We start from the raw sequence: 25,911 nt of genomic DNA on the forward strand, positions 1-25,911 counted from the left end.
AAAATTAAGGGGATCAAGGAACTCTCATACAAAATGAGAGACACTGAATCTTATAGAGGGGAAAGTAAGGAAAAGCCTAAAAGTTACCGGCACAGGGGAAATATTCCTGAACAGAACAGCAAAGACATGTGCTGTAAGATCGAGAATTGACAAATATAATTGTAAAGATTCTGTAAGACAAAAGACACTGTCAATAAGACAAAAAGGCAACCAAGAGATTGGGAAAATATCTTTACCAATCATAAATGAGATAGGGTACTAATATTCAATGTATATAAAGAACTCAAGAAGATGGACTCCAGAAAAATCATATAACCCCATTAAAAAATGGGACACAGTGATGAAGAAAAAATTCTCAAGTGAGGAATATCGAATGGCTGAGAAGCACTTGAAAAAAATGTTCAACATCCTTAATCATCAAGGAAATGCAAATCAAAACAACCCTGAGATTCCACCTCACACCAGTCAGAATAGCTAAGTTAAAAAATTCAGGTGACAGTAGATGCTGGCCAGAATGTGGAGAAAGAGGAACACTCCTCTATTTTTGGTGGGATTGTAAGCATGTACAACCACTCTGGAAATTAGTCTGGCAGTTCCTCAGAAAATTGGACATAGTACTAATGGAGGATCCAGCAATAACTCTCTTGGACATATATCCAGATGTTCCAACTGGTAATAAGGACACATGCTCCACTATGTTCATAGCAGTCTTACTTATATTAGCCAGAAGCTGGAAAGAACCCATTTGTCCCTCAACAGAGGAATGGATACAGAAAATGTGGTACATTTATTTACACAATGGAGTACTACTCAGATATTAAAAACAATAAATTTATGAAACTCATAGGCAAATGGATGGATATGGAGGATATCATCTTAGTGTGGTAACCAAATCACAAAAGAACTAACATGATATGGATGCACTGATACGTGGATATTAGCCCAGAAACTTAGAATACCCAAGATACATTTTGCAAAACACAAGAAAATATAGAAGGAAGACCGACGTGTAGTTATGCCATTCCTCTTTAAAATAGAGAACAAAATACCCATGGAAGGAGTTACAGAGACAAAGATTGTAGCTGAGAACAAAGGATGGACCATCCTGAGACTTCCCCTCATGCAGGGATCCATCCTATAATGGGACACCAAACACAGACACTATTACATATGCCAGCAAGATTTTGCTGAATGGACCCTAATATAGGTGTCTCTTGTGAGGCTATGCCAGTGCCTGACAAATACAGCAGTGGATGCTCACAGTCATCTATTGGATTGAACACAGGGCCCCCAATGGAGGAGATAGAGGAAGTTCCCAAGGAGCTGAGGGGTTCTGCAACCCTATAGTTGGAACAACAATATGAACTAACCAGTACCCCCAGAGCTCATGTCTTTTGTTGAAAATATAGCAGAAGATGGCCCAGTCGGGCATCATTGGGAAGAGACAGCCATTGATCTTGCAAACTTTATATGCCCTAGTACAGGATAATATCAGGGCTAAGAAGTGGGAGTGAGTGGGTAGAGAAGCAGGGTGGGGGGATTGTATAGGGGACTTTAGGGATAGCATTTGAAATATAAATGAAGAAAATATCTAATAAAAATTATGAAAAATACTGACCTTTACCTCTGGCCAGTTTTATTTTTTCACAAGAGAAGAAATAAATATATATATATATATATATAAGAACTAAAATATACCTTCTTAATTGGTCAAAAACTTTAGCAAGCAAGGTAATAAAAATTAAACTATTTTGAGATTTAATCTACTCTAGTCAGAAATAATATGACCAAACAAAAAACTTACAAAAAATGCAGGTGAGATAAATGATTGTAATAATTTGGGAAACGGCGACCCTCACGAACTTAACTGCATTTCAATATGATGAAGTCACTGTGAAAATCAGTGTGAAAAGTGTATCATATGGCACAGATACAATATTCCTTGACATATGTGAAAGGACTTGATATATTACTCCACAAATTGTTTCTCAGCCATGTTTATTACTTTTCTAGTCATAATAACTAGAAAACAAAAACAACTTAAATATCCTTCAACTAATAAATGACTAATGAAAGTGTGGTTCATATGTACAAAGAAAATCTACTTAGATGTGGAGATAAATGACATCATGAAATTTTTAGGCAAACAGGTGGATCTATAAGAGATTTGTGTGTTCTGCCTTTGAATCTGTAACTGTGTGCTTATAACTTGGAGTAACCACAGTAACCAGGAAAGTTAAAAGGGATCATTTGAGAGAAAAATTCTAGACACTGGAATAGCACACAGGTGTTACAAAGGGAAAAATGGGGAAAATAGGATGGAGTGTATTTTGGAAACAGGACACAGGTCTAATGCACAGTAATTGAAGTGATAAAAGGCTAAATAATTCCATGGATGTTTAAAAAAAACATAGAAAATCATATTATCCAGTATTTATCTAAAATCACATATGATAAATATATATGTGAAACATTAATATGTAGTTTAAAGATATTTTGCCATTTGGTATGACAATGTTCTCCACAAGAACTATGGACTATATATCAAAACCCCAATATCATGCATGAGAAATATTATCTAAAGTAGTTAGTAGAATCTGAGAATTCCCCCCCAAAAAACATAAGTTCTTGATGCCCTTGGTTGCCTCCCAGATCTTGGAGATGCACTTCAGACACACAATTTGGAGGAACTGATCTAAAATAGTCCGGAAATCTCTTGCCAATAAAGTGGTTTCATAAAGTAAGACCTTGCTCACTATGCCAGGGAGAGGAACAATCACTCAAACTATGCAGGCATGAAGCCTGTGAGCCAGAAGAATGACTTGACTGGCAAGGCATCCAAAGAAGCCAAAAAGTGGCACTTTTATTTTGGGCTGATCAAAGGCTATATAATTAGACCTTAAGCCTACTCAAATAGAGGGGAGCCATGTCTGGTATTACAAACATAAAACCAGGTGGGAATGGAAAAAGCAAAACCCCATGAGTCTCATTACCAACAGTTCCCTAAACCAGTGTAATTTCCAGCTGTTTTCTAAGTACTTGACCTTATACCCACAGGTTAATGCAGTTCTCACCCATTGTCAAAGATACTTCTTTTTGCAACATGTGGTGACTCTGGCAAGGATCCACAATGGACCAAAATGTAGATAATAACATAAAGGTACACAACCCCAACTGATATATCTGAAATAAATCCCTACAACCTGAGAGGCTCACAGAAAAGGTCACAGAAGAGAATACAGAGTTCCCCCAAAGGCCAAGGTTCCTGTTGATACAATATGTCTCTCTTAGACACAACAGGAAAATAGACACATGAACTTTTAACAGTATAGTTACCCAAACAAACCAGCATAATGGCATTAGTAGGTATACTAAAGAGGCCAGGGGAAATTCTATATGATTTTACTATATAAGAAATACCTCATATCAGTTGTTGCTAAGATATGGAGAATAGGCTGTGTCTGAAGATGAAATCTCACATTGATTTTTCTAATCTTAACTGCACACCTCAAGATGCATCACATACAAGCTCAAATGCATGGACTATGTAGGTTGACTATACATGTGTGTTTATATAAATAGCAGCAAATGTTAAAGAAGAGATCAAAATTATGGGAAAAGGAGGGAAGGCTTTGAGGGGAAGAAGAAGGGCAGTTAATGTACTATGAGTTTCTCAAAAGCAACCACTATTTAAAAAAAAAAAAAAAGAAATTCCGTAGAAAGGTTTTGTATGATCTCTTGTCATTTTTCTGTACATTCAAAATCATTCTGAAAGCTAAATTGTATTACTAGGCATTTTAAATTAACTTGCATTTCTATGTCCTATTGCATCTTACTGAGTCTCTGATTTGAGGTCATGAACTTGGTCTCACAAATTGCAGAATGTTATTTGTACAACTTTAAAATTGCTCAATATAGTAACCTTTGACTGTAGGTTACAATATTTATTTCTTCCTATAAGTAAATATTTCACAGCAAACAAGAGAATGTTAATGATTTCTTACCTGCACTATAAATCTTACCTCTCAGCATTTGCTATAAGCTGAATAGGTGTGCTGGGCTGTAATCCTAACAGCACCTACAAGGAGCTATTCATGATGTCAGACTATAATTGGTTTGAAGGGATACCTTTTCCTGCCCTAGTATATCAAAGAGAAATTTTGGAAGATATCCGTAATAAGTTTGTGGTGAAAGAAGAAGACTTGTTGATATTGACTTACCCCAAGTCAGGTAAGGATCATCAGTAAGACTAATTCTGAAATGTATAAGGGAGGTTAGTACTTTGATCCTAATTCATTTTGTATGATGAGTAGAGTGTTCTATATATTAATGTGTAAAATGACTTGTGGGCATGGAGATTTGTGTGTGTTCCACTCTGTCTGACCTATGTGGGCAGAGGAGATCAGCTATGGCACCAGAACAATGATAGTGTGTGCTCCCTGAGGCAGAATATGCCATTGGTCCCTTTCTCTGGGGTATAGATATAAGAGTGAGAGCGGTGAGATTAAATACAAGAAATAACATTAAGAGATAAAGGCATGTATGTGAGGATATTTGGAGAAGAGGACAGTTTTAAGTAAATTTACTATGGACCTTGTGCAGGACGTAGAAAGAATCCGAAAACTCAAGAAAGCATAAAGCAACATCATGGTAGTTCAGGGGTATGGATGATTGCTGTTTGGAAGAAGCACTGAACATAGAGTAAGTATTAGGTTTCTGACATTGAAAGAAAAATGACACAGAAATTCCAAAGGCAGTGGGAATACAGGAAAAAAGTACCAGACAATATCTCAGAGAAGGAAGCTAGAGTAACATCCACTGACAAATGAGCACATAAACACAAATCAAGGGTGTGTGATAAATATGCACAAGGGAATTGATTCACTTTAAAAAGAAGAAGTACTCAGTCATATATTGCAGCCTGGGAGTGTCTCAATAACAGTGAATTAAAATAAAGGAGGTAGTCTCAGCGGGCATGTGCTATGATTAGAACATTTTGAAATATTTGAGATACAAATTCATACCACCAGAATGTAGAATGATGTTGGCCCAGAGCTGGAGGAGATATTCCATTGCCAGGTTGCTGTTTATTGAGTATAGGGACTCTGTTTTGCAAAATTAAGTCTAGAATATGATGAGTGAATATACTTTGCACTTATGTCACATGGACATTGTGAACACAAGTCTGTGTGCTTGAAATTGGGCAGCACTGTAAATTGTATGGGCATATATTCTACTTGAAGCTTTTTCACAAGTAATGTTGACATGAGTGACAGTCACTTTTCCTTTTCATTCAGGAACAAACTGGCTGATTGAGATTGTCTGCTTGATTCAGACCAAGGGAGATCCAAAGTGGATCCAAAGTGTGCCCATTTGGGACCGCTCACCCTGGCTAGAGACTGATACAGGATACCCTGCATTAATCAATAAGGAAGGACCACGACTCATAACCTCCCATCTTCCCATCCATCTCTTCCCCAAGTCTTTCTTCAGTTCCAAGGCCAAGGTCAGTGTCCAGTGGTTGAAATTTTCTTTGACTAAACACTCTGAACTTATTTTACCTGACAAGTCCTGAAGGTCTTTCTGAAATGTGAAGATGGGATTCTCATGCACTAGGTGATGCTGATGTTTCCCCACCTCAGACTATATTAGATAGAGTACAAGGATGTGGACCAGCACACAGTGATCCTGGGCAGCTTTAAGAAATAAAGTGAAATATCACACTGAAATATTCATGAACTATATATAGGCCAAACAGAGTTCAAACTCTAATGTACAGATATAATTACTATATCATTGTCATCAAAGAGCCAATCTTACTTATAACACATACTCTAAGCCCTGTGGGTGAAACACCTAAGACACAATTGCTTATAGGGGAAACAAAATGACCAGCCATCAATGTTCAAAGATCAGTTATATATAAAGTGTCATCATGTGTCTAGCTGTCTATTAATATCAGTAGCCACAGGAATCTCCCATGAAATGGAAAGAGGATCAGTAGAAGGAATCAGAGATATCCACATACTGACCTATCACAGGTACTAGTTAGTAAGAAAGTTTTCTGTAAATCCCTCCATCCATTAAAGCTATAAATAGTTTATGCTGCAACTACAAAGACAAACTTAGAATAATCTCTCATTAAAACTGCACAATGAATTTGTGGCGACTCTTATATATGTGTGTGTCTTATCTGGATTTGGAAAATTTTGACAGGGGAAACTGAAGCTTAAAGAGATAAATTCTATATTTCTGGCAGAGCCTCTCAGAAGACAGCTCCTGACAGCATGCACTTCTCGGCATTGACAATAATGTCTTGGTTTGTTTACTGAATATGGGATGGATCCTCAGATGGAGCAGTATCTGTATTGTCTTTCCTTCAGTCTCTGCTCCACACTTTGTCTCCATGTTTCCTCCCATGAGTTTTTTGTCCCCCCTTCTAAGAAGCATGGAAGTATCAACACTTTGGTCGTCCTTCTTCTAGAGCTTCATGTGGTCTGTGAATTATATTTTGGTTATTCTGAGCTACTAGGCAAATATCCACTTATCAGGTAATGCATATTATTTAGATACTTTTGTGATTGGGTTACATCACTCAAGATGATATTTTCTATTTCTATTAATTTTCCTATGAATTTCAAAGGTCATTGCATTTCAAAGGTTTTTGTTGATGAGTAGTATGCTATCTTGTAAATGTACCACATTTTCTGTATCCTTTCCTCTGTTGAAGGACATCTGATTTATTTCCAATTTCTGTCTCTTATAAATATGGCTGCTATGAACATAGAGGAGCACATGTCCTTGTTATATGTTGTAGCATCTTTTGGGTATAAGCTTGGGAGAGGGTCCTCAGATAATACTTTGTACAATTTCCTTAGAAACTACCAGAGTGATTTTCAGAGTGGTTATACCAGCTTGCAATCCCACCTGCAATGGAGGAGTGTTCCTCTTTTCCATTTGTCCTAATGACAGGGTTCATTGACTTACAGAAACTTTGCAATTTTATTAGGTCACATTTGTCAATTCTTGATCTTAGAGCATAAACCATTTCTGTTCTGTTCAGGAATTTTTCTTTTGTGTCCATATATTTAAGGTTCTTCCTCTCTTTATCTTCTAAAAGTTTCAGTGTGTCTGATTTTATGTGGAAGTTCTTGATACACTTGGAGTTGAGCTGTGTAAAAGGAGATAAGAATGGGTTGATTTCCAGTGTTCTACATGTGGACAGCCAATTAAACAGGCATCATTTGTTGAAAATGCAAAATATCAACTGAACATAGGAGTGTGGGTTCAATTTTGGATTCTCAACTCTATTTCATTAAGCTACCTGCATTTCATTGTACCAATAGCATACAATTTTTTTATCAGTATTGCTCTATAATACAGCAAGAGATCGGGTATGGTGATTCACTCAGTAGTTCTTTTATTGTTGAGAATAATTTTTGATATCCTTTGGAAGTAGGAGTGGATGGTTTGGTCAGAAAACACTTTCATTGAAGCAGGGGGAAGGAGATTGGAATGGGGGTTTCCAGGGAAGAGGTGGGAAGCTGAAAAAAGTGATAAGATTTGAAATGTATATAAAAATATCCAAAAAAATATTTAAAATTTCTAAGAGGACTTAGAGAGATGGCTCAGCTGTTAAGAGTTCTGGCTTCTCTTGCAAAGGACCTCGGTTCAGTTCCCAACACACACATGGTGTCTCACAACTGTCTGCAACTCTAGTAACAGGGCATCCAACCACCTTTTAGGTGGTTTTGGATTTCTGTCCACAAATAATGTACAAAAATGAATGTGTGCACTCAGACATGAATAAATCAATATTTTTGAAGTTAAAAAGATGAGATCTAGAAGTATTGGTACAAAATATGAAGTGCCTTTTATTAAAAATTATTACTTTGGGGGCTGGAGTTGTGGCTCCAGGATTAAGAGCAGTAACTGCTTTTCCAGAGGTACTGACATCAATTCTCAGCAACAACATGGTGACTCATGACCATATGTAATGGGATCCAATGCCTTTTGGTATGTTTGAATACAGCGACAGTGTACTCCTATATATAATATAAATATTTTTTAAAAAATAATGATTTCAGCCGGGCGTGGTGGCGCACGCCTTTAATCCCAGCACTCGGGAGGCAGAGGCAGGCGGATTTCTGAGTTCGAGGCCAGCCTGGTCTACAAAGTGAGTTCCAGGACAGCCAAGGCTACACAGAGAAACCCTGTCTCGAAAAACCAAAAAAAAAAAAAAAAAAAAATAATGATTTCTTTTAATTTTTTTCTTTTCGTTTATGTTTTGAAATTTTTATAATAAATTAGAATTATATACATCATTTTCCCCTACCATTTTCTCCCTCCAAAAACATTAATATATCACTTTTTTCTCTCTTTCAAATTTATGGTTTATTTTTTCATTAATTCGTGTTACATAAATATACATATACACATACACATACACATAACCATACATATACCTATACCTATACCTATACCTATACCTATACCTATACCTATACCTATACCTATACCTATACCTATACCTATACCTATACCTATACCTATACAAAATCATATACATATACATATACATATATATTCCTAAATATATTTCTATGTTTATGTATTCCTATATAGACATATATTTACATGTTTCTAAAGTATACAGTATATATTCATATTTAAATAAATAATATATATATTCCTAAATGAATCTGTATATCCCTAAATCCTTCAGTACATCTTTCTCAATCACTACAGCATTACTTGTATGTATATTTTACAGGCTTGCCATTTGGTATTAGATAACCAATTGTTATTGTAATCTAGAACTGTCTAATCAGCCCGGTTTTTTTTACACTGTTAATGAACTAGTCATTTTGTTGTTCCATTTTTACAAATCATATAAAATTAGAAAAGGGGAATTATGACTATAGATTTTTTCACTTGTGTATATGTTTTGCCCACATGAAAATAACAAATGTTTTTAAAACCATTAGATATTAGAAAATTTCATGGAACTTAAGAGAGTTAAAATGTGAGGAATAACTGTTGACCTTCATTTACATCTTTATCCATTCAAGGCAATCTATCTCATCAGAAATCCCAGAGATATTCTTGTGTCTGGTTACTTTTTCTATGGTAACACAAACCTTGTGAAGAATCCAGGGTCACTCGGAACTTATTTTGAATGGTTCCTCAAAGGAAATGGTGAGTAATCTGTAAAATATAGGAGGTGGGAGAAACTCAGAGACATTTATTTCATTAATTAAGTTATTAATTAATGATTTATTTATTCATATTACATATACTATTAATTAATTAATTAATTAATATCACAATATTCAGCACCCCTCTCCTCTTAATGATCTCTACTTGCAGCTCCTATCCCCATCCTCTTGTCTTCTGAGAAGGGATAGGTGTCCCTAGCGTACCTCCCTACCATGACACATCAATTCTCCCCAGGACTTAGTGTGTCTTCTCCCACTGAGACAAGACAAGGCAGCCCAGATAGAGGAATAGGATCCACAGACAGGAAACATGTTCATGGAGAGCCCCAGCTCCAGTTGTTGGGAGACCTGCTCGAAGACCAAGTTGCAAATCTGCTACATATGTGCAGGGCCCCAAGGTCTAGCTCTTGATCGCTTTTTGTTTGGTGGTTCGGTTTCTGAGAGTGTTAAAATGTCCAGGTTGGTTGACTCTTCAGGTCTTAATCTGGGGTTCTTAACACCTTTGGGTCCCTCAATCCTTTCCCCAACTTTTCCAAAAGACTTCCACAGCTCTAACTAATGTTTGGCTGTGGATGTATACAATCTCTTTTACTCAGCTGCTGGGTGGAACCTCACTTATTCTGGGCTCTTGTAGGCATGCATCTCAGAGTAATAGTGTCATGGATTGTTTCTTGCCCATGGTGTGTGTCTAAATTTTGGCTAGTCAATAATTGCCCATTTTTTCCATCTCTGCTCCATCTTTGTTTCTGGACATCTTCTGTTTAGAACACATTTGGGGTCAAAGGTTTTCTGAATGTGTTGCTATTCTTATCCCTCCACTGGGAATCCTACCTGCCTACAGGAGGTGGCATTTCAGGCTCCATGTCACTTACTGTTAAGAGTTTCAGATAGAGTCACCACCATAGAGACTCTGGAATCTCCCCAGTTCCAGGGCTCAGAGAATTTTTTTTTTAAAGACAAAGTGAGAGATAGCTTAGGTTGGCCTTGAATTTTCTATATTGAAGTGTGGTTCCTTCTTCTGCTACCTCTCAAGATCTAAGACTAAAAACACCTACTGTATATTCTATTTAATTGGTGCTGGGGCTCAAACCCACAATTTCATGTATGATACCTAACTTGCCTGCATCTCTAGACCTTTAATATTCTGTAGGTTCCATTTTATCTCTATACATTCAACAAGTCTATGGGCCCAGGAGTCATCATCATTTGAACACTGATTGTGAAGTCTTTCTGTTCTCACATGCCACTACAGTGCAGGATACAGTCACAGATTGCCCCATGTCATAATATTTAAGCATCATTTGGAGTATCTAGTCTTTACAGACCTAATCTTGATATTGACATCGGTCATCATTTGATTAAGAAGTGGCCCACATAGGCCCCCAAATTTCAACACTTGGTTCCCAATTGGTGGCACCTTTTCAGAATGTTTATGAGGCACAGCCTGGTTGGAGAAAGTATTCCATTCAAGGCGGGCTTTGAGACAGTAAACACTCAAACAAATTCCAGTACACTCCATTTGATTCCTGCATGCAGTTGAGAAAATGAAATCCCAGATTTCACTTCCTATCGTTCTACCTGACACAAACAAGCTCTCTTTTCCTTAAATTGCCTTTTATCATGGTGGTTTATCACAGAACAGAAAAATGAGAAATGCTGCTTATTTCCTACTATGCTTCTCATTTGTCTATTTTCTTAGTCTTTTTGTAATGGCTTCTTATACATCTTATAAATTAGCGTGATCATCCAGCATTTTCTTAAAAGACATCTTTCTATATATTGTAAATCCTAATCTCCTATTTGTCTCTAAAATATTTTCAGAGGTGGGGTGGTGGATTCTTGATACACTGTTTTGATTTATATTCTTATTGAAATATATTAATCACATATAATAAAGTGTTTTATTTTTGATGTTTCCATACATGTATACAGGGATTTTGATCTCAGTGACAGCCCACTTACCATTCTTGCCTTTTCTCCATTCTAGCTGATTTTAATTCTTTTTCCAACTACCCCTTTCTTATTTTTTACATCTCTTATGATATATTTTCTTTATGTACATTTCAAATGTCATCCCCTTTTCTAATTTCCCCTCTGAAAATCACATATACCCACCATGATCTCCCTGTACCCCAACCCACAGAATCCCATTCCAGGTCCTGGCATTTCTCTATACTGGGGCATAGAGCCTTCACAGGACCAAGGGCCTCTCCTCCCATTGATGATCAACTAGGCCATCCTCTGCTACATATACAGGTAAAGCCACAAATTCCACCATCTGTTTTCTTTGATTGTTGGTATAGTTTGGAGGAATGCTGGGGGTATTGGTTAGTGCATATTAATGTTCCTCCTATGGGGCTTCAGACCCTTACAGCCCCCTGAGGACTTTCTCTATCTCCTTCATTGTGGAACTTGTGCTCAGTCCAATGGATGGATGACTGTGAGCATCCACTTCTGATTTTGCCAGGAACTGGAAGACCCCTCAGGAGACAGCTATATCAGGCTCCTCTCCGCAAGCTCTTGTTGGCATCTTCCATAGTGTCTGGTTTTGGTGGTGGTTTATGGAATGGATCCCCAAGTGGGGCAGTCTCTGGATGGTCATTCCTTCAGCCTCCACTCCGAAATTTGTCTATGTAACTCCTTAAATGGGTATTTTGTTCCTCATTCTAAAAAGAATTATGAGACTCTGGGCTAATGTCCACTTATCAGTGAGTTCATATCATGTGTGTTCTTTTGTGATTGGGTTAACTCACTCAAGATGATATCCTCCAGATCCATCCATTTGTCTAGGAATTTCATAAATGTATTGTATTTTTTCAATATTTATTATATATTTTCTTCAATTACATTCCAAATACTATCCTGAAAGTCCCCTATACCCTCCCCCCCTGCACTGCTCACCTACCCAGTCACTCCCACTTCTTGGCCCTGACGTTCCCCTGTACTGGGACATATAAACTTTATAAGACCAAGGGGCCTCCCTTCCCAATGATGGCTAACTAGACAATCTTCTGCTACATATGCACCTAGAGACTTGAGCTCTGTGGGTACTGGTTAGTTCATATTGTTGTTCCACCTATAGGGTTGCAGACTCCTTCAGCTACTTGGGTACTTTCTCTGTCTCTTCCATTGGGAGCTCTGTGTTCCATCCAATATATGAATGTGAGCATCCACTTCTGTATTTGCCAGGCACTGACATCACAAGAGACAGCTAGATCAGGGTCCTTTCAGCAAAATCTTGCTGGGATATGCAAAAGTGTCTATGTTTGGTGGTTGATTATGGAATGGATCCCTGCATGGGGCAGTCTCTGTACAGTCCATCCTTTGGTCTCACCTCCAAACTTTGTCTCTGTAACTCCTTCCATGGGTGTTTTGTTCCCTATTCTAAGGATGAATGAAGTATCCACGCTTTGGTCTTCCTTCTTCTTGGTTTTCTTGTGTTTTGAAAATTGTATCTTCAGTATTCTGAGATTCTGGGCTAAAATCCACTGATTAGTGAGTGCAAATCAAGTGAGTTCTTTTTTGATTGGGTTACCTCACTAAGGATGATATTGTCCATTTACATCCATTTGCCTAAGTATTTCATAAATTCATTGTTTTTAATTGCTGAAGTGTACTCCATGTGTAAATGTACCACATTTTCTGTATCCATTCCTCTGTTGAGGGACAAATGGGTTCTTTCCAGCTTCTGGCTAATATAAGTAAGGCTGCGATGAACATAGTAGAGCATGTCTCCTTATTACCACTTGGAACATCTTGGTATATGCCTAAGAGAGGTATTGCTGGATCTTCTGGAAATATTATGTCCAATTTTCATAGGCATCATCAGACTGATATCCAGAATGGTGTAAAAGCTTGCAATCCCACCAAGTGATGGAGGAGTAATCCTCTTTCTCCACATCCTGGAAAGCATCTACTGCCACATGGATTTTTGATCTTAGCCATTCTGACTGGTGTAAGGTGTAATCTCAGGGTTGTTTTAATTCGCATTTGACTTAGGATTAAGAATGTTGAACATTTTTTCAATTATTTCTCAACCTTTTGGTATTACTCAGTTGAGAATTCTTAATTTTAGCTCTGTACCCCATTTTTAATGGGGTTGTTTGATTTTTTGGAGTCCAGCTTTTCAATCTCTTTGTACAAATTGGATATTAGTCCTCTATCAGATTTAGGATTGGTAAAAAAAAACTTTCCCAATCTGTTGGTGGCTTTTTTGTCTTATTGACAATGTCTTTTGCCTTACAGAAGCTTTGCAATTTTATGAGGTCCCATTAGTTAATTTTTGAACTTAATGCACAGGCCATTGCTGTTCTGTTCAGGAATTTTTCACTTGTGCCCATATCTTCAAGGCTTTCCCCACTGTCTCCTCTATAAATTTCAGTGTCTCTGGTTTTATGTGGAGTTCTTTGATCCGCTTAGACTGGAGTTTTACACAAGTAGATAAGAATGTATCAGTTCGCATTCTTCTACATGAAAACTGCCCGTTGTGCCAGCACCATTTGTTGAAAATGCTGTCTTTTTTCCACTGGATGGTTTTAGCTCCCTTGTCAGAGATCAAGTGTCCATAGGTGTGTGGGTTTATTTCTGGGTCTTCAATTCTATTCCATTGATCTACCTGTCTGTTGCTGTACCAGTACCATGTACTTTTTTATCACTATTGATCTGTAGTACAGCTTGAAGTCAGGCATGCTGATTCCACCAGAGGTTCTTTTATTGTTGAGAATAGTTTTTGCTATCCTAGGTTTTTTACTATTCTAGATGAATTTGCAAATTGCCCTTTCTAACTCAGTGAAGAATTGAGTTGGAATTTTGATGCGGATTGCATTGAATCTGTAGATTGCTTTCAGCATAATAGCCATTTTTACTATATCAATACTGCCAATCCATGAGCATGGGAGATCTTTCCATCTTCTGAGATCTTCTTCAATTTATTTCTTCAGAGACTTGAAGTTCTTATCATATAGATCTTTCACTTCTTTAGTTAGGGTCACACCAATATATTTTATATTATTTGTTACTATTTTGAAGGGTGTTTTCTCCCTAATTTCTTTCTCATCCTGTTTACCCTTTGTGTAGAGAGTTAATTTTATATACAGCTACTGCATTGAAGCTGTTTATCAGGTTTAGGAATTCTCTGGTGAAACTTTTAGGGCCACTTATATATACTACCATATCATCTGTAAATAATGGTATTTTGACTTCTTCTTTTCCAATTTGTATCCCCCTTATCTCCTTTTGTTGTAAATTGCTCTGGCTAGTACTTCAAGTACTATATTGAACAGGTAGGGATAGAGTGGACAGCCTTGTCTAGTCCCTAATTTTAGTGGGATTGCTTCCACCTTCTTTCCATTTTGTTTGATGTTGGCTACTGCTTTGCTGTATATTTCTTTTATTATGTTTAGTTATGGGCCTTGAATTCCTGATCTTTCCATGACTTTTATCATGAATGGGTGTTGGATTTTTCAAATACTTTCTCAGCATTAAACAAAATGATCATGTGGTTTTTGTCTTTGAGTTTGTTTATATAGTGGATCACATTGACGGATTTCTGAATATTGAACCATCCCTGTATCCCTGGGATGAAGCCTCCATGATCATGATGGATGATCGTTTTGATATGTTCTTGGATTCGGTTTGGGAGGATTTTATTGAGTATTTTTGCATTGATATTCATAAGGGAAATTGGTCTGAAGTCCTTTTTCTTTGTTGGGTCTTTATGTGGTTTAGGTATCAGAGCAATTGTGGCTTCGTATAGTGAATTGGATAGACTACCTTCTGTGTCTATTTTGTTGAATAGTTTGAGAAGCACTAAAATTAAGTCTTCTTTGAAGGTCTGATAGAACTCTGCATTAAACCCATCTGTTCCTGGGCTTTTTTTTTTTTTGGTTGGGAGACTATTGATGACTGCTTCTATTTCTTTAGGGGAAATGTGACTTTTTAGGTCATTAATCTGAACCTGATTTAACTTTGGTACCTGGTATATATCTAGGAAATTGTCCATTTCATCCAGGTTTTACAGTTTTGTTGAGTATAGCCTTTTGTAGTAGGATCTGATGATGTTTTAGATTTTCTCAGGTTCTGTTGTTATGTCTCCGTTTTTATTTCTGATTTTCTTAATCAGGATACTGTCCCTGTGCCCTCTAGTGAGTCTGGCTAAGAGTTTATCTATTTTGTTGATTTTCTCAAAGTACCTGTTCCTGGTTTCGTTGATTCTTTGAATACTTCCTTTTGTTTCCACTTGGTTGATTTCAGCCATAATTTGATTATTTCCTGCTATCTACTCCTCTTGGGTGATTTTCCTTCCTTTCCTTCTAGAGCTCCTAGGTGTGCTGCCATGCTGCAACTGTATGCTCTCTATAGTTTCTTTTTGGAGTCACTCAGGCCTATGAATTTTTCTCTTAGGACTGCCTTCATTGTGTCCCATAAGGATGGAAAAGTTGTGGCTTCAATTTCATTAAACTCTAAAAAGTCTTTCTTTCTTGATTTCATCCTTGACCAAGGTATCAATGAGTAGAGTGTTGTTCAGTTTCCACATGAGTATTGGATTTCCATTATTTATGCTGTTTTTGAAGATTAGCCTTAGTCCATTTTTATGTGATAGGGTGCATGGGATAATTTCAATATTTTTGTATCTGTTGAGCCCTGTTTTGTCCCTGATTATATGGTCAATTTTGGAGGAGGTACCATGAGGTGCTGAGAAGAGGGTATATCTTTTTGTTTTATGATAAAATGTTATATATATTTTTTTTCAGAATTTCTGTTAGTTTCCATGTGTCTCTGATTTGTTTCTGTTTCCAGGATCTATCCATTGATGAGAGTGGTGTGAAGTCTCCCACAGTTAGTGTGTGAGATGCAATGTGTCCTTTGAGCTTTACTAAAGTTTCTTTAATGAATGTCTGCCCTTGCATTTGTAGCATAGATATTCAGGATTGAGAGTTAATCTTGGTAGAATTTAACTTTGATGTGTATGAAGTGCCCCTCCTTGTCTTTTTTGATAACTTTGGTTTGGAAGTCGATTTTATTCGATATTAGAATAGCTACTCCAACTTGTTTCTTCGGACCATTTGCTGGGAAAAATTTTCCCAGCCTCTCCCTCTGACATAGTATCTGCCTTTTTCCCTGAGGTGGGTTTTCTCTAAGCTGCAAAATGTTGGGTCCTTTGAAGGCCTGGATTCATGGAAAAATATTGTGTGAGTTTGGTTTTGTCATGGAATACTTTGGTTTCTCCATCTATGTTATTGAGAGTTTTGTTGGGTATAGTAGCCTGGGCTGGCATTTGTGTTCTGTTACGGTCTGTATAATATCTTTCCAGGATCTTCTGGCTTTATTAGTCTCTGCTGAGAAGTCTGGTGTGATTCTAATAGGTCTGCCTTTATATGTTACTTGAACTTTTCCCCTTACTGCTTTTAATATTCTATCTTTGTTAGTGCATTTGATATTCTGATTATTATGTGTTGGGAAGAATTCCTTTTATTGTCTAGTCTATTCAGTGTTCTGTAGGTTTCTAGTGTGTTAATGGTCATCTCTTTCTTTAGGTTAAGGACGTTTTCTTCTATAATTTTGTTGAAGATATTTGCTGGCCCTTTAAGTTGAAAATCTTCATTCTCATCTACTTCTATTATCCATAGGTTTGGTCTTATCATTGTGTCCTGGATTTCCTGGATGTTTTGGGTTAGGATCTTTTTGCATTTTGCATTTTCTTTGATTGTTGTGTCCACGTTCTCTATGGAGTCTTCTGCATCTGAGATTCTCTCTTCCATCTCTTGTATTCTGTTGCTGATGCTCACATCTATGACTCCCGGTTTCTTTCCTAGGGTTTCTATCTCCAGAGTTGTCTCCCTTTGGGTTTTCTTTATTGTTTTTACTTCCTTTCTTTTGATCTTTGATGGGTTTGTTTAGTTCCATCACCTGTTTGGTTGTGTTTTCCTGAAATTCTGGAAGGGATTTTTGTGTTTCTTCTTTAAAGGCTTCTACTCATTTAGCAGTGTTTTTGTGTAATTCTTAAGGGATTTTTGTGTTTCCTCTTCAAGGCATTCTGCCTCTTTAGCCATGTTCTCCTATATTTCTTTAAGTGAGATATTAATTTCCTTCTTAAAATCATCTACCAGCATCATGAGATACGATTTTAAACCTGAATCTTGCTTTTCAGATATTTTGTGTTATCCAGGACTTGCGGAGGTGTGGATGCTAGGTTCTGAGGATGGTGAGCAGTCTTGCCGTCTATTAGTAAGAATCTTATGTTTGCCTTTAGCCGTCTGGTAATTTCTGGTGTTAGTTGTTATAGCTGTTTTTGATTGTAGCTTGTTCCTCCTGTGATTCTGTTTGCTTCTGTTAGCACTCCCGGGAGGCCAACTCTCTCCTGAGTCTCAGTGGTCAGAGTACTCTCCTCTGACATGGAAGGAGCACTGATGTCTGGAGCTCAGATCTGCTTCCTGGCTGAATATGAAGGCCCGAAAAGGGGCCTGTCCCAGAAGCTATGTTGCTTTTGCAGTCTGCAGGCTCTCCTATGCAGACTGGTCTCTGAGGGACCTGGGATACAAGATCAACTTCATTGTCTTTAATAGCTGCATAGTACTCCATTCTGTAAATTTACCACATTTTCTGTATCTATTCTTCTGCTGAGGGATATCTGGGTTCTTTCCAGCTTCTGGCTATTATAAAGATGGCTGATCAGCAGATAAAAAAAAAATTGAAGTAATCCCATACATCCTATCACCATAGACTAAGTTTGAACTTCAATAACAACATAAATAATAGAAAACCCACATAAACGTTGAAGCTGAACAACACTGTATTCAATGATAACATGGTTAAGGAAGAAATAAAGAATGAAATTAAAGGCCTTTTAGAGAATAATAAAATGAAGCTAAAACATACCTAACCTTATGGGACACAATGAAAGCAGTCTTATGAGGAAAACTAGTGTCTATATTTTAATAGGGCATTGTGAACTTCCAGGTGTACTAGAAACTGAATCCTTGTCTTATAGAAAACAGGGGATGCTTTGAACTGCTGAGCCTCCTCACATATGTACCTCATTAATTGTTTCAAATGTAACATTTATCATACACACACACACACACACACACACACACACACACACACACACATATATATATATATATATATATATATATATATATATATATATACATATATTCATCCATATCTTTTATGTTTTCAAGCTTAGTGGTATATGATTTTTAAGGTAAACTCTAAAATTTTTCTTAATTTCATTTGTGCTGTGATAATGACTCCTCTTTTGTGTTTTACTGTATTGCTTTTGGCATTTTGGCATTTGCTATTCTTTTGGTGAGTTTAGATAAGATTTGATCAATATTCGTTATATTTTGAAGAATATAACTGTTTCATCAACTCCCTATATTGTGTTTCTTGTTCCTGCTGTTCCCTTCTTTAATTTCTACACTGAGGTCACTGATATCTTTCCAGCTACTAAGTTCGCTGTTTGCTTTGTTCTTTTTCCAAATTTCCATGTTGAACATTAACTATTGTATTAGAAATCACCTTGATTTCTTAATGAAGGAACTTTGAGCTTTAAATGTCCCTGTTAGGGCTGTTTTCATTTTATTCCATAGGTTAAATGCTGTTTTGTTTCCATCTTCATTTGATTATATGAGTCCTTTTGTTCTTGACTTCTTCATCATTCACTTGTGAGTTGTTAAATCTCCGTGAGTTAGTTTGCATTCTGGAGATTCTCTCTTTATTTATTTGTAACCATTTTATTGTTGCTAAGTAGAATATAAGAAATTATTTTAATTTATATTGGTCAATAATTTCTTTATATATATATTTGAGTGATAGCTCCATAGGCTTCTGAGAACAATGTGTATTCTACACTGTTTAGATTTAGTGTTCTATAGATGTTTGTTAAGCCTGCTTTATCCGGGACATCACTTAATATTGTTTATTTTTTAATAAGATGATGTGTTAACCATTCAGAGTAAGACTACTGTTTGTTACTGTATATCTAGTAGTATGTTCTGTGTAGAACTAGGTGTACCTGTGATTACAACTGCCCTGTCCTTTCCATGCATTATTCCTTTAATCAATACAAAATGATGTTTATCATTTCTCACCAGAATTGATTCAAGTCAACTATGATTTTGTGAGATTACACCAGCAATATTTGCTTTTTCTAGTTCCATTGGCCTGAAACACTTTGGTTAATCATTTCATTATTAGCTCTCATCTATTTTTTATGATAACATACAGCAAATATATACTTCCCTAAAGTAAAGGAAGAGATGCACAAGAACATACAAAAAACCTACAGAACTCGAAATAGACTGGACCAGAAAAGAAATATCTCCCTTACATCACATAATAATCAAAACAGCAAATGTACTAAACAAGGAATTTTAAAAGCATTAATGAAAAAAGGTCAAGAAACATATAAAGCAGGCCTATCAGAATTACACCACACTTCTCACCAAAGACTATGAAAGCTAGAAAATCCTGGACAGATGTCATACAGACCATAAGAAAACACAAATGCCATAGACAGAGAAAACAAGATATTCCATGACAAAATCAAAATTATACAGTATCTTTCCACAAATCAAGCCCTACAAATAATAACAGAAAACACCAGTACAAGGAGTGAAACTACACCCTAAAAGAAGCAAGAAAGTAATCTTTTAACAAACCTACACAAACATAATTCCACCTCTAACAACAAAAACAACACGAAGTAACAATCACTTTTCCCTGGTATCTTTTAATTTGAAAATTAGTATTACTAACATATCCTAATCTATTGAAATTCAAAAATATAAAAAAATTAGGAATTAGTAAGATGCAATCCAGTAGTCTCTCTAGTTTGGTATTTGGAAAAATAGGTCCAAAATTATGCAATCCATATAAACTTTATTCGTGTTTGTACACTTCCGTATCTTTCCCTGGGCTTCTCCTACCTCAACCTCTCTCTTACTAGGGTTGTTTATTTGTTGGTTTTTTTCTATAATATGATTTTTAGAACAGGTTACATATTTCAAAATTATTTATGTGGCCAAAAGAAATATAGACAACTAATTTGAAAGATGGCTTATAAGAGAACAGCAAAGATTGAGACTAAATGCTTTGCTTTGATACATATATTTATTGTATCTATTTTTAAGAAAAGAACTGTATAAGTTATTCTTAATCTGAGATGTATGCTTTTTAAAATCATCAAAGCAAAGGAAACAGAATCATAACCACACCTAATATCTGTGCCACCCTCCAAGCAGAACCATTCTACATTGAAACTGTTCATGTTTGATTTCATCGATAAACCATCTTAATATCACACCATTTCTTAAATGAGTGTAACCTGATCCTTGTGGGCTGAGAATGAAGACAATCAGTCAAGTCAAATAACTTTGACCATAGCAGGAAATCTGTATTGAAAAATCATGCCTACAATTCGTTCCTTGGCACAACTGAATTTTCAACTCTTAGCTTGGATAATATGGAGGTATAACCTTTGGTTATGTGAGGAATATTGAAGTACAGCCTTATTACAAAGACCTCCAATGTCCAAAATTTTTTCTTATTGTGGGTTTGCACCTCAGTAAGAGCAAAGATTGTAAACTCTACTAAAAACAAAACAAACAAAAAGAATTTTTCTATTTATGTTCATTAAGAAAACCTAGTTGTGATGTATTATTTTTTAAATTTTTTATGATAAGTTTTCTTTATTTAAATTTCCAATGTTATCCCCTTTCCTAGTTTCCCCACTGAAAATCCCCTATCCCCTCACCCTGCCTGCACAATATCCTACCAACTCTCATTCCTAGTCCTGGAATTCCCCTATGCTGGGGCATAGAGCCTCCACAGGACCAAGGTCCTCTCCTCCCATTGATGACTGAATAGGCCATCCTGTGCTATATATACATCTAGAGCCACAAGTTCCACCATGTGTTTTCGTTGATTGGGGGTTTCGTTCCAAGGAGCTCTGGGGGGTACTGGTTAGTTCATATTGATGTTGCTTCTATGAGGCTACAGGCCCCTTCAGCTCCTTGGATACATTCTCTAGCTCTTTCATTGCAGACTTTGTGCTCCATCCAATGGATGGCTGTGAGCATCCACTTCTGTATTTGCCAGACTCTAGCAGAGCCTCACAGGAGACAGCTATATCAGGCTCCTGTCAGCCAGCTCTTGTTGGTATCTGCCTCGTGTCTGGGTTTGGTGGTTGTTAATGTGATGGATCCCCGAGTTGAACAGTCTCTGGATGGTCTTTCCTTCAGGCTCTACTCTTAACTTTGTCTCTGTAACTCCTTCCATGGGTATTTGGATCCCCTTCAGAAAAGGATTATGAAATTCTGAGCTAATATTCTCTTCTCAGTGAGTGCATATCATGTGTGTTCTTTTGTGATTGGTTTACCTCAAGATGATATCCTACAGATCTATCCATTTGTCTAGGAATTTCATGAAGTCAATTGTTTTTAATAGCTTCGTAGTACTCCATTCTGTGACTGTACCACACTTTCTGTATCCATTCCTCTGTTGAGGGACATTAAGGGTCTCTTCAGCTTCTGGCTATTATAAATAATGCTGCTATGAACATAGTGGAGCCTGTGTCCTTACTACATGTTGGAGCATCTTCTTGATATATGCTCAGGAGTGGTATTGCAGGATCTTCAGGTATTGCTAAGTCGAATTTTCTGAGGAACTGCCAAACTGATTTAGCTCCCATCTTTTAATAGGGTTGCTTAGTTTTCTGGTGTTCAACTTCTTGTATTCTTTATATTTATTGGATATTATCCCCCCTTTCAGCTTTAGGATTGGTAAAGATCTTTTCCTGCTCTGTTGGTTGCTTTTTGTCTTATTTACAGTGTCCTGTGCATTTTATGAGGTCCTATTTCTCTATTCTTGACAAACCATTGGTGTTCTGTTCAGAAATCTTTTCCCTGTGCCCATATCTTCGAGGCTCTTCACCACTTCCTCTATAAATTTCAGTGTCTCTGGTTTTATGTGGAGTTCTTTGATCCACTTAGACTTGAACCTGATATATCTGTATCCTGAGAGGCTCTGCCAATGCCTGACAAATACAGAGGCAGATGCTTGGACAGAACACTGGGTTCCCAATGGAGGATTTAGATCAAAGACTGAAGTAGCTAAAGGGATTTAAATTTCCACAGGAAGAACATCAATATCTACCAACCAGACCCCAGAGTTCCCAGGGCCTAAACCATCAACCAAAGTGTACACATGGAGGGACTCATAGCTCCAGCCACATATGTAGTAGAGGATGTCCTTGTTGGGCATTAATGGGAGGAGAAACCCTTTGTTCTGTGAAGACCCAATGCCCCAGTGTTCAAAGTCACTGTGGGGTGGCAGCAGTCGGTGTGTGGGAGAACACCTTTATAGAAGCAGGGTGAGAGGGGATGGTATAAGGGGATTTCTGGGGAGGGGGATGATACCAGGAAAGGGGATGACTTTTGAAATGTAAGTAAAGAAAATATCTAATAAAAAGGAAGACAAAAGAAAATATCCCAGAATAAATATATCACCGTTTGCTTGCTTGAAAGAGATGTCCCCTATAAATTTCAGGCATTTGAATATGTGATCCCGAAGTGGTGAATATTTTGTGAGTAGTATGAACTGTGAACTTGCTTGAGGAAATATGTCACTGGAGTGAGATTTAAAGTTTCAAAACTGGCACCTTTTTGAGTGATCTCTCTCCCTCCTGCTTATGGATTCACTTGTGAGATCTAAATTGCTGCTTGAATACTCTGTCTACTTGGATGGTGTCATACTTCCAGCCATAGTAATGATAATATACCTTTGTCTCTCTAGATCCATAAACCCCAAACAAAACATTCCTTCTATAATGTGCCCTGTTCATTGTGTTTTATCACAGCAGTAGAAAAGAAATTAATACAAGAAAGAGGTGATATATCCTCTACAGTGAAATTTTCAACAGGGTGAAGCAGACACTAAGAGGTAGAAAATAGAAAATCTCCTGTTCTAAAACTAGGAGAGTTAATGTTACAAAAAATTGCCATCCCTCCAAAACAATGTACTGATCCAACACAATCCCAATCAAAATTTCAATGTCATTATCCACAGAATTAAAAAAAAATTGAATTCGTGCAGAATGGTAAGATGTTCATTCTTACATGGTATATTGCACATCCACTTCTCATGCTTAGATATTATTGCAGAAGAGATGGTGGAATGAATGTAGGAGCTGAAGATAAAGAGAGAAGTGCTATAAAATACTGGCTTGTGAACATGGCAGACTAAATGCAGCAAGTAAAATCATTTGAAGCTGCTTGCAATGGGTCTGTACAAGTCTGGCATTCATCAATAATTAATCATAGGTTGGGGAGGAGACTCATGGAACATCACTAATCCCTGCTGAAGTGCCAGATACTGAAGGATTCTGGGTCATAGGAAGCCACTGTCTTCAGTTTTATACCAATTGAGATCCTTAATAGGTTTCAATGGGTAGTTCAACTCTACAGTTTCACAGAAAATCCTATTCATGGTTATACTAATGAGTCATGAATAAAGAGATATGAGTGTTTTAAAAGAGAACTATAGGGAATAGAGGTTAATAAAGACAGAGGGAGATTAGAGAAGGTGAATGCTATCAATATTAGAATGTAATTTATACATGTATGAAATGTCCAAATAAAAAACAAAATCAGTAATAAATTCATATGAAAGCAAATAAAAAAATCATTCTGATAATCAAATTGATCTTGAAAAAACAGTACCTTATTTCCAGTTATACTACAGAGATATTAAAGAGAGCATTCGACTGTTACAAAAACAGACATAGAGATTAATGGAGTAGAAAAACAAGACAATATGTTAACACAACTGATGGTTCTTTTTGTTTGGCAAAATTAAAAAAATATACATTTAAGAAAGACAATTTCTTCAGTAAATTGGTAACTAGATTGCTGTATGTAGAAGACTGAGTCTATATCTTCTTTTTTATTTTTATTTTTATTAGATATTTTCTTCATTTACATTTCAAATGCTATCCCCTTTCCTACTTTACTCTAAAAGTCCCTTATACCCTCCCCCCTCCCTGCTCCCCAACCCACCCACTCCTGCTTCCTGGCCCTGGCATTCCCCTGTACTGGGGCATATAATCCCTCATCCCTCAAACATATAAACAGTGACACACATAGACAGACCGACAGACACAGAAGGACAGACACAGCCTGACAGACACACACCAATATCAAGTGGATCAAGAACCTCAACAGAAGACTCAAATCTATGAAACTGCTAAAGGAAAAAGTCGTATATCGTTTCAGGTAAGGACTTGCTAAATAGGATTCATCCCACTCAGACAACAAGGCAAATAATGGACAAGTAGGACCTTGCTCAAAGAAAGGGCTTCTATAAACCAATGTAAATCATTTTTCATGTGAAGATTCAGGCTACAGAATGGATGAAAACTTTTCCAATCTACATGTTCACGGTCTGTGGTTGTCTAGAGTCTAAAAGATTTTTAAAAATTCAAAATCAAGAAAAAAAAACTGGAGCAAAATCTGTATCATGGAACCTAATAGTGCAACCAAAACAAGAAAAACAAATTCCTCATCTCCAATTTTTAAACCATTCAACATTATTAGCCATCCTGGAAATGCAAATAAAAACTACTTTGTGAGCTTATCTTACTCCAGTCAGAATGATATTTTCAAAAGAAAGAATATTTATGAAGCCTTGGGAAAATAAAAGAAAGCATAAATATAAAGTGATGAGAAAGAATTTGTTGCAGGTAATTTGCAAAAGTGTTGAAAGAGAATGCATAGCTAATTATTGTTTTCGTTCTAAGTCTACTAATACAGTTTTGGTTTTGGTGGTGGATAGTGAATTGAGGTGATGTTGAAATTGTAATATTTCATGTGAAGGTTCAATTATTCTTGTATGTCAATTCTTTTTTTTTATTAGATATTTTCTTTATTTACATTTCAAAATGTTATTCCCTTTCATGGTTTCCCCTCTGTAGCTCCCCTATCCCCTTCAACCTCCACTACTCCCCAACCAACTCACTCCTTTTCCAGGTCTTGGCATTCCCCTATACTGGGGCATAGACCCTTCACAGGAACAAGGGCCTGCCTCTCCTCCCATTGATGACTAATTAGGCTATCCTCTGTTACATATATATCTAGAGCCTCAAGTTCTACCATGTGTTTTCTTTGATAGGGTGTTTAGTTCCAAGGAGTTCTTGGGGTACTGGTTAGTTCATATTGATGATCCTCTTATGGGGCTTCAAACCCCTTAAGCTCCCTGGGTACTTTCTCTAGTTCCTTCATTAGGGACATTCGGCTCCATCCAATGGATGATTGTGAGCATCCACTTCTGTATTTGCCAGGAACTAGAAAAGTCCCTCAGGAGACAGCTATATCAGGCTCCTGACAGCAAGCTCTTGTTGGCATCTACCACAGTGTCTGGGTTTGATGGTTGTTCATGGGATGGATCTGCAAGTGAGGCAGTCTCTAGATTGTCATTCCTTCAGGCTCTGCTCTGAACTTTGCCTCTACAACTCTTTCCATGGTTATGTTGTTCCCCTTCTAAGAAGGATTCTAAACTTATGGGTATTATCCACTTATCAGTGAGTGCATATCATGTGTGTTCCTTTGAGATTGGGTTACCTCACTTGGTATGACAACCTCCATATCAATCCATTTATCTAAGAACTTCATAAACTCATTGCTTTAATAGC

At 36.9% G+C, this 25,911-nt stretch overlaps 1 protein-coding gene across 2 annotated transcripts in view; it reads left to right on the top strand.

Annotated features, from left to right (window-relative positions):
- Positions 1-4,022: 4,022 nt before the first annotated feature.
- The window catches only part of LOC147003551 (sulfotransferase 2A1), a 34,698-nt gene continuing 12,809 nt past the window's right edge, over positions 4,023-25,911 (top strand). The window contains exons 1-4 of one of the 2 annotated variants that reach the window (XM_085842209.1): positions 4,023-4,230; positions 5,298-5,506; positions 9,072-9,198; positions 11,362-18,310. In XM_085842209.1, the coding sequence (XP_085698335.1) occupies positions 4,095-4,230; positions 5,298-5,506; positions 9,072-9,198; positions 11,362-11,600 (711 nt within the window). In that variant the 5' untranslated portion in view covers positions 4,023-4,094 and the 3' untranslated portion in view covers positions 11,601-18,310. Of the gene's footprint in view, positions 4,231-5,297; positions 5,507-9,071; positions 9,199-11,361; positions 18,311-25,911 lie in introns of those variants that run through there. The other variant, XM_085842210.1, reaches the window with a different exon arrangement.

This window comes from Mus caroli, unplaced genomic scaffold (genome assembly GCF_978045245.1).
Source record: "Mus caroli unplaced genomic scaffold, Mus_caroli_1 scaffold_8, whole genome shotgun sequence".
NCBI lineage: Eukaryota > Metazoa > Chordata > Mammalia > Rodentia > Muridae > Mus > Mus caroli.